This window comes from Thamnophis elegans, chromosome 11 (assembly GCF_009769535.1).
Source record: "Thamnophis elegans isolate rThaEle1 chromosome 11, rThaEle1.pri, whole genome shotgun sequence".
NCBI lineage: Eukaryota > Metazoa > Chordata > Lepidosauria > Squamata > Colubridae > Thamnophis > Thamnophis elegans.
The window spans coordinates 8,285,334-8,295,634 of record NC_045551.1 but is presented as its reverse complement, the minus strand read 5'-3'; the positions used below and the strand labels follow the sequence as shown (position 1 = coordinate 8,295,634).

General features: G+C 42.6%; 1 protein-coding gene across 1 annotated transcript in view; it reads left to right on the top strand.

Annotated features, from left to right (window-relative positions):
* Positions 1 to 9,833: 9,833 nt before the first annotated feature.
* LOC116514955 (tyrosine-protein kinase ABL2-like) overlaps positions 9,834 to 10,301 on the top strand; it is a 40,456-nt gene continuing 39,988 nt past the window's right edge. The window contains exon 1 of the mRNA XM_032226802.1: positions 9,834 to 10,298. Coding sequence (XP_032082693.1) covers positions 10,058 to 10,298 — 241 coding nt within the window. The 5' untranslated portion in view covers positions 9,834 to 10,057. The remainder of the gene's footprint in view (positions 10,299 to 10,301) is intronic.

The following is a 10,301-nucleotide window of genomic DNA, read 5'->3' as shown; positions in this document are numbered from 1 at the left end:
TTCTGACAAGTGTCGTCGGCATCTTCATCTCCGGTCACATGGGCGGCAAGCCACTCCCATCCCATCACATGGGTGGTAAGCCACTCCCACAAAGTAGGCCACACCCACAGAGTAGGTTCAAACAATTTTTGAAACCCACCACTGATCTGAATGGAGCACAATTTCAGATCCTCTCCTTATCCAGAGAGAGATTGCAAAGTGGACCCAGTCTACTTGCTGGCTGTTAATTCTGCTACAGTTGTCAGTTCAATATTTCTTCCCTGGAATAAGGAATAATTTTGAAAATTTATCTCCTTTTTCTGTTCTTTTTATTGAAGGGGGGGAACTTTCTCACTTTCAAAACTTCTTTCAATTTTTATTTAGTGTAAGCCATGATGCAAAGTATGATCTTTAACTTTATATACCTTGAATCCATGGTAGTAATAGACTTTAGAAAAATAATGTTCAGCATTTTTGTAAGAGAAAATCGTATGAATTTGGAAGCCTCTGATGCTGATGTATAACACACAGCAATAAAGAATTTTGTGCATTGTCTCCCAAAACTAAGATTTTCAACCACTGATATCTATTATAGAACATTATGAGCCACGCCTTGTCTTTCCTTGAACCTATTAACTTTTCTTATTAAAAAGTATTGGTAATGAAACATTTTATGACCATTGTAGCATCCCCATAGTCATGTGATCAAAATCTGAGTGTTTGGCAACTGGCACGTTTTTTATGATGGGGTCATGTGATTATCATGTGCAATCTTCCCAGCCAGCTTTCAACTATCAAAATCAACGGGGGAAGCCAGGTTAGCTTAATGATTGTGATTCACTAACAGCTCCAGTGATTTGTTTAACAATTGTGTCCAAAAAATATATATGTAAAATTGGGCACAAAATTGAACAACTGCCTTGCTTAGGAAAGGAAATTCTGGTCCCAATTTGGTCAGAAGGACTACCTGTACTTTTTTTTTTTTTAATATTGTAAGTTTAATGTGGTTAATATACTTTAGTACAATATTTAACACATTGAGGGTTGGAATCCCACTGTAATTTCTTTTTTATTATATTTTATTTATTTATTTTACAACTCCTCCTCCTTTACATATTGTAGAAAGTGTATCAGCTGGTTACAAAAGGCTTTTGTGCATCTCTTCCACCGTCATCAAATATAATTCATATTAATTCAAGTATCTTAACTCAAATATTTACTATATTAACATCATCATACCTCCACTTTTATTTGACTATAGTTATTTAAACATCCTTAAATATACCAAGATTCAATACTTAACCACATGCTGGCATTTCATTTACTTATTTGTAAAATCCTCCATTAACATTAAATCCTCATATTCTGTTTTGGCTAAACATCCATAATACTTAATACCAAAATTTTCTAATCCTCCATGTATATAATTTATTATCATTATCCTTTCTTTATTTAACTATATCCCATATCATAACATCCCCATATTAGTTAAAACTTAACTGTATTTAATTTTGTTTTTGTATTATAATTATTATTGTTATTAATAATCTTTATATATAGTCCAAAAATATTTCTAACCTTCCCTTCTCATATCCAATTATTACTTATCATAACACCTCAACATTGTATACATTACTATCATTATCAATTTTTATTTAACTATACCTATTACCACTGGATTTAGCTAAGTTTAGCTAATTTTGAATCATATCTTCCAGGACTACCTGTACTTTGAATTGTTTCTAAATCTGTTTTTTACATATTGATTATGAGTCTGTATAACAGCTTGTTGTTTCCCACTATTGCATGTAGGAACAGTGATATATTTGCCTCGAACAGGGATATATTTGTCTCAAAATTAACTATTTCCATAGCAACTCTGCAATCTCTAGTGTGAAAATATTTTATTACTGCCAAAATCTTAACTAGAGAGTCAGTTTAATGTACTGATTAAAGGCAGTGGTCTAGAAATTAGAAGATCGTGATTTCTAGTCTTGCTGTAGGCACGAAAGCCATCTGGGTGACATAGGGCAAGTCACTTCTCATCAGCCCTAGGAAGATAACAAACTACTTCTGAAAAAAATTGTCAAGAAAACTGCCTGGACCTGTCCCTGCAGTTGCCAGGAGGGAAGACTGCCTTGAAGGCACAAAATAATAACGATAAAAATCTAAACAGATTACAAGCCTATTTAGATTTCAGTGAGGTACTTACAAATAATGAATGCATCTATTTGAGCTTTCACACTGATAAAATCATAAAATTGCCATGAACTTGTCTAACTGTATGACATTACTCATCCGTCATATACTCCCATAAGAAAGGAATATGCTACTTCAGTAACCTACTGCTCTTAAAACAAGCCTCTTGAAAACAAGAGGATTTGAACTGCTGAATGTAGTTGTAAATGATTAATACTACTTGCTTTTTTCTTGTTTCTTTTCCTTGCTATTTTAATTTTCTATGGAGGTTCTCCATCATCCAGGGCGTGGTTGTCCCAAAGGTGCTTTTTCCAAAAGGCAATTGGACAAAAAAGTATGTTGATCACAAAGAACTTTCTATATTGACCTCCAGTGAATGCTATCAGAGGCACTATTTATTTATGTATTAATTAGAGTTATATACCGCTTCATAGGGCTTTCAGCCCTCTCTAAGCGGTTTACAAATTTTTTAGCAAATTGAGTCAGCAACTTGCTCCCACAGTCCGGGTCCTCATTTCACCCACCTCGGAAGGATGGAAGGCTGAGTCGACCTTGAGCTGGTGAGATTTGAACCGCTGAACTGCAGATCACAGTCAGCTAAAGTGGCCTGCAGTACTGCACCCTAACCACTGCGCCACCTCGGCTCACTGAAATCAATCAAGACAGCAATAATTTGCTTTCCTTAACTTTTACACTCAATTCTTTACCTTATAGTGAAAATCTGATCCACACCACTATGACCCAGTCTAAAGCCACATTGGTCTTCCGCGGTGGAGAATTCTGTCACTGGTTGTGATGTGCTCAATAACCTACAGAGGGACGTTTCTAATTGCTGTACAGACGGGGGCTGATTTTGGATAGTTTTCATGCTGACTTGGTGTCACCCTTTTTAAACATGTCAATTCTCTCTTTCCATATCACTGAGAACATGAATATAATCAACTACTGTAGCAATGGTGGGTTTCAAATTTTTTTAGAACCTCTTCTGTAGGTGTGGCCTGCTTTGTGGGTGTGGCTTACTGGCCTTGTGACCAGGTAGGGGTGGCTTGTCAGCCATGTGACGGGTGGGCATGGCCAACTTGTAAAATGTGGTGACACTCACTTAACAACGCTCTTGCTTAGCAACCAAAATGTTGGCTCAGAAACTCTGGCATTTGAAACACGCAAGTCTTAAAGCTGTCAAGTTACAAGACCCTTACACCCCTAACCCTTTAGGGAAAAAAACCCAGGGGTGTTCAAACTTGACAGCTTTAAGACTTGTGGACTTCAACTCCCAGAATTCCTCCTCTCGCTCTTCATCTTGATTATGTGCAGATGGGCAGGGGGAGGGAGCTGGAACCGGTTCTAAACGGCATTGTAGATTTGTGGAACCTCTTCTATAGAAGAGGTTAGAACTGGCAGGAACCCACCCCTGTACTGTAGCCACCTTCTCCCCCAGGCTTCAGCAACCCCACAATGACTTGATCTGTTCTACAGCTTTGTTATTGCTGCAGAAATTATCTGTTTCACTTAGCTTAGCTTCACATACAGTGCAATATTAGGAGGTGGTTCTGGATTATCTAGTTCCTGTTCTATCACTGCTGGTGGGTAACAATTTAAAAGCAAATCAAAATGCTGTACCACTTCGGTTGCTGTTTCAGCAACTCATCGCAATAGTGATGATTGAGCTGGGCCAGCTGTGGTTCCCTGAAACTGCTTCCAAGATTGAATAGAGTGTTCATTAACCACCACACCCTTCTGATGCCTCCACTGATCCTAAAACATCTCCTTTACACTTTTCAGCATTTTGTGAATTAGTTTTCTCAGCTCTTTCACCTTGGTTGGATTTGCAAGTTTAACTGCATTTTTTTCTTGTGTCAGGCCAATGATGTCATCCTATATCCATTTTTATTTTATTTTATTTTATTTTATTTTGATTTGATTTTACTTTATTTGAATGCCGCCCTTTTCCCTGAGGGGACTCAGGGCGGCTCACAATTCAAGGGAAGGGGAGAACAGACAAGTTACAACATGAAAAACCATACACCGTTAAAAAAGTACAACAGTCATACCATTCGAGTGGGGTTGAAGTCTTTAGTCCCAGGCCTGTTGGAACAGCCAGGCTTTAAGGGCGATGCGGAAGGTCTGGAGGGTGGTGAGGGTACGAATCTCCACGGGGAGTTCGTTCCAGACGGTCGGAGCAGCCACCGAGAAGGATCTCTTCCGGGTAGTTGCCAGTCGACACTGGCCGGCGGATGGAATTCGGAGGAGGCCTAACTGTGTGGGATCTAATCGGTCTAGTGGAGGTAATTGGCAGTAGGCAGTCTCTCAAGTACCCAGATCCAATACCATGAAGGGCTTTGTAGGTGACAACTAGCACCTTGAAGCGCACCCGGAGATCAACAGGCAGCCAGTGCAGCTCGCGGAGGATAGGTGTTACGTGGGTGAATCGAGGTGTCATTTTTGGCAGTTTGTTCCCTCCATGGGAGGGCAGGTATTTTTTTTTAAATAAATTTTTATTTTAAACACATAAGCACATCAACAAAAACAAACACATAACTTAAAAACAACGTAGGAACAATAAGTTCCATCGCATATCATACAGCAGTTCCGAATCGGTTTCTTTGCAGTTAGTGTTTTCTCTACTGTACATTTCTATCTTACATTCATAATCTCCTTATTCGTTATCCATTTTTATGTACAGTTCTTTATTTATTTATACTTAGCTACTTATGACCAAATATTATTTACCTATATTATGCTTTATATTTTTACTGTCATTTATTCTCTTACATACAGTTATATACATTCACATAATTATTCTTTTTCTTTGCCATTCTTGTATTATTATTATTCCATTTGAAAGGTTATAAGGTATAGTTTGGAATGCTTTGTTTACCATCCTTCGCAACTGCTAAGACACCACCGTGTTTTCTCTTTCTTTTCTTTTCTCCCTCCCTTCCTTCTCTACTTCCTTCCTTCCTCCTCTCCATCCCCTTCTTCCTTCCCTTACCTCTTCCCTACTCCTACCCTTTTTCTTCTCCTTCCTACCTTCTCTCCTTCTCTTTCTTTCTCTTCCTCCCTCCTCCTCTTCTTTTTCTCTCCCTTCCACCCACCTTCGGAAGGGCAGGTAGTTTTTATCACTGTGTTGATGGGTGTCCCAATTTCAGACCAGTGACTCAAAGGTGAACCTTCTCAAGAATCATCAGCATTCTCTGAAATGCATTCCAGAACTAAGAAAACTGTGTGGCATGACAAAACCGCGCTCGACTAAAGCGCGCCCGATTAAACCGCGTCGCTGACGTCATCAACAGGGCGACAACAGCGAGCGCGGAGAAAGAAGGGCGCTTTAAATAGCGCTTTGAAAGCAAGCCGATTCAACTTAAGGTAAGGGTTACGTTTAGGGTTAGCTTTAGGGTTAGGTTTAGGGTTAGGTTAAGGGTTAGGTTAAGGGTTAGGTTTAGGGGGGTTAGGTTTAGGTTTAGGGGTTAATTTTAGGTTTAGCGTTTACAGCGTGCTTCTGTCTCCGCGCTGTTGTCGCCCTGCTGATGTCAGCTACGCGGTTTCGTCGAGCGCGCTTTAGTTGAACGCGGTTTTGTGGTGGAACCAGAAAACTGACCTCTAGTTTGTATCAAACATTTTTAAAAAGATTTTTGATTTTAATGATTGTTTAATTCTTATTGTTTTAATATTTTTGTACTCATTTTTTTTATTATGAACCAGGGGTGTCAAACTCAAGGCCCAGGGGACAGATCTGGCTTGCAGGGTACTTAGATCTGGCCTCCCAGGCGCCTTTGATCAGTGAAGGACCAGCCTATAGTGCCTCTGCCAGTGAAAACGGAGCTTGGGAGTGCTTCGTGTGGCCCTCCCACACTCGGTTTTTCCCTGGCAAGAGGGTTGCAAGAGGCTGTCGCAGCCAACACGAAGCTTGGGTCACCACAGGTACCCTGCCCCCTACACGAGTTACATTGAGCTGGCCACGCCCCCTGGCCACACACCCCCCTGCCCCCCCCAAGATCAAACAAAACCCTGATGCGTCCCTCAATGAAATCAAGTTTGACACCCCTGTTATAACCCATCATGAGACACTAGTCAGAGGCATTTTGTCATCCTCATCAATTTATCTTTTAGCGGATGACCAGATTTCATTTTCTCAAAATGCCAAAACTAAAATAACCATCTGTACTTAAAAAGTGTGGAGAAACACTAGGGTGCTTTATATAATCCTAGAATTAAAAATAGTTTTCTAGTTTCACCATTTCTTTTGTTGGAAGAAATGTCCTTCTGGGTTCAACTCCAAGTGGGGGAAAAGACACTGGAGACACGGAGGCTGCTTGGAAAGATGGTTTATTGTTGGACAGAGCCACATGGCTTGAGCCCTGAGCAGAAAAGGTGATCACATGCTTCAATATTGATGGAGAAGAAGAGAGAAGGGCTGAGGGAGGGGCTTGCTAGGCTTTTCATACCCTGTTTAGTCCCACCTCTCTGTTTCCTGTTCCTGTGTAAGAAATGTATTCTAACTGGTTGTCAGACTCCCATGGTGCCATGCAGGGGGCTACTCTCTAGGCTGTGATGAGTTCTCAGATGCCTTGTGGTCAGTTGAGTATATTATCATGCCTTTCTGTAACTGCTGGTGAAGTCTTTATTATGTAAAGTGGGCTAGCCTGGCCATCTCAATGGCCCATTAACTGGGGATGGGCAGAAAGCTAGAGGCAACTATTCTGTCTTTTAAAACATGTTTCTTTTCACATCCAGAGAAATATTCCGCCTTTTCAATATTTCCTAGGATATTTAATTTTTCTGGGAGAGGGCTGGATGATAACTTCCCACACTTTGTTATGTATTATTTTAAATTGTTTCATAGATAGGCCTTGCTTATTGATGGCCTCATTTAATGACTGCTCATAATATGATTGTTTTAAAAAAAAAATATTGCAACCAATCATATTTACAACCATCACAGTGTTCCATGGTCATGAGATTGCCATTTGGGGTGGAGGGGTTTGGGACCAATTTTGGATAAGCAGAATTAATGGAGAGGGTGGAAGAAAAATCAAAAGTTGTGGCCACGTGTTTTGCTTAATGATGGAATGGGAAATAAAATTTTAAACTCCTCAGCTTTCCACTTTAGCAACCAAGTTGCCAGTCCCAATTGTGGCTCATAAGTGAGACTATTTAATAGAACAAAAAGAAAGAGAAAAGCTTTTTCATTTCATTCCACCTCTATGCATTTCCATTCCATTCCATTCTTTTTTTAAAAACTACTATTATCTATACCAGTTTTGACTAAATCTTTCCACTGAAATGCTAGAAACCATACAAACTAAATTCCTGCGAGCCTTCTTAGCTGCACCCAATGGAACTCCAAATGCCCAGTTAAGAATTGAGACAGGCATGCCTCAAATTCAGGTAAGAGCCTGGAAGATGATGCTCATTTCTTGGCTTAAAATGCATTTCTTTCCAGAGGGACTGTCCCCACTAGTGTTGACTGACAATTTCCCCTTCCCCTGGAAACAGGCAATTGATCATAAGATGGGCTCTTATGGGCTCTCACCATTATTCTTAATGTCCCTAGGCTTTGAGCAAGCAAAGCAAGTAGTAATTAATAGAATGTGGGACATGGAGTTCCAAGAAGATCTAAAAGTCAAATTGTCATATTTTTTTCCAATTTAATGGAAAGTGGCCATTTTTAATACAGGTAGTCCTTGACTTACAACAATTCATTTACTGAATAGGTTGCCTCTCCACAGTAGGGACAGAATCTAACAGGGTGTGTGGGAATCAGCAAGGTATCTAAATGACCTGATCTCCCCAAAACAAAGAATAGCTTTCTTCAGAGCCAGATTTCACATTCTTCCTTCAGCACTCCTCCAGGGCAGGTATAAGAGAACACCTATTGCAGAATGGGTTTGCATATGTGGTAAAGGAGAAGTGGAAGATAATTCACATGTTCTATTACACTGCGAGCTATACAGAGCTTGTAGGTCTGCACATATTCTCCCCTTATTAGAGAGATTGCCAGGGAGGGCAGACCATTTTTATCTAGGCTTCCTCCTCCGGGACACTAACCCGGTTACCACGTATGCAGGGGCAAAGTTCTGTGCTGCTGCAATGTCCATAAGGAAAAAATTGGCTACAGAAGTGTAGTTGTCATCTGGTACCAATTATCTGGACATCCCTCTAACAATCTTTGGGCCATTATGTTATTATCCACTTTTAATGTCAATATTTTTTAATTATATTTTAATGTTAGTATTTTTTTGTAACATAGTGTAAAAACTAATGTGTATTGCTGGTCTTTGACCGTAATAAAGATTTTTACTGACTTGCTTCCATTTAAATGAAATTAGGACATTTCCTCTTAATTATAACGACTCTGTGCCCTGGACCGATTCCTCCCGGCAAACAAGTCATTATTGCACTATTGCACTATGCAATATTAGAGGCCCTTGTGACCTCTAGGCTGGAGTACTGCAATGTGCTCTACATGGGGCTGCCCTTGAAGAGTATTCGGCGACTTCAGCTAGTCCAGAATGCGGCCGCGCGAGCGATCGTGGGTGCACCTCGTTTCACCCACATAACACCTATCCTCCGCGAGCTGCACTGGCTGCCTGTTGATCTCCGGGTGCGCTTCAAGGTGCTACTTGTCACCTACAAAGCCCTTCATGGTAGTGGATCTGGGTACTTGAGAGACCGCCTCCTGCCAATTACCTCCACTCGACCAATTAGATCCCATAGATTAGGCCTCCTCCGAGTTCCATCTGCCAGTCAATGTCGACTGGCGACTACCCGGAGGAGAGCCTTCTTGGTGGCAGCTCCGACCCTATGGAACGATCTCCCCGTGGAGATTCGTACCCTCACCACCCTCCAGACCTTCCGCACAGCCCTTAAAACCTGGCTGTCCCGTCAGGCCTGGGGTTAAAGAACGTAACCCACCCGAATTGTATGAATGTTGTGCTTTTAATGATGTACTGTCTTATGTGTTAATCTGTTTGTTCTCCCTTCCTTCTGAATTGTAAGCCGCCCTGAGTCCCCCCAGGGAAAAGGGCGGCATATAAATAAACTACTCATACTCATACTTATTGCATTATTGACTGTGCAAATGCAGCCATTCATTGAAATGCACTTCGCGATCCTACATTTGAGAAAGCACAATAAAAAAGGTGACGCAGTGGGTAGAGTGCAGTACTGCAGGCCACTTCAGCTGACTGCTAGTTCAGCAGTTCGGCTGTTCAAATCTCACCGGCTCAAGGTTGACTCAGCCTTCCATCCTTCCGAGGTGGGTAAAATGAGGACCCGGATTGTTGTTGGGGGCAATATGCTGACTCTGTAAACCTCTTAGAGAGGGCTGAAAGCCCTATGAAGCGGTATATAAGTCTAACTGCTATTGCTATTGCTATGTTCATATATTTACCCTGGGATATTGCGAACCGGGAATAACCCGAGGGCATTTGTTTCATCTGAACCTTCTGGTGCATTTAAAAAAATAAAATAAAAAATACAATTTCTCGGCTTTCCCAGCCAGCCGGCAAAGAAAGGATCCGAGGTGTGCGAGGAATGGGCGGGGCCAGTCTCGAGGACCCGCGATTCGGGGCGGGGCTGCGGGCGGGGCCAGGAGGAGCTACCGACATCCCTGGAAGACCGGAGGTGGGAAGAGTGGGAGAGAGGGAGTCGTTCTGTCCTTTTCCCCCGAGCTCGGTGGTTAAGATGGCGGCTGCGGGGGCTGAGGGGGCGAGTCCGTGACGGCCTGTCCGGAGAACGGCGGCGAGGACGGTGGGGAAAGGGAGGCTGAAGAGCGGCTCTGGGAAGCTCCTAAAGCGGGGTAGCGGGGCGGAATGTGAGCAGCAGGAGGAGGAGACGGAGGGCTCTGGCGGGGGCCCAGGACGGGAGGAGAGCGGGGATGGGCCAGCAGGTGGGCCGCGTCGGCGAGCCGGGTGCCGCCGCGCTTCAACATCAGCCTCAGCCGCCGCCGCCGCCGCCGCAACAGCAGCAGCTCCTGCCTCTCGCCCAGCAGCCACAGTCCCAACCCAGAGGGCTTCGCGGGAGTAATAGCAGCGGGAGTGGTAGGCCTGCCAGCCGGAGGCGAGAAACGGCCGCGGCGCGAGCTGCCGACAGCGGCTTCAATATCTTCACCCAGCACGGTA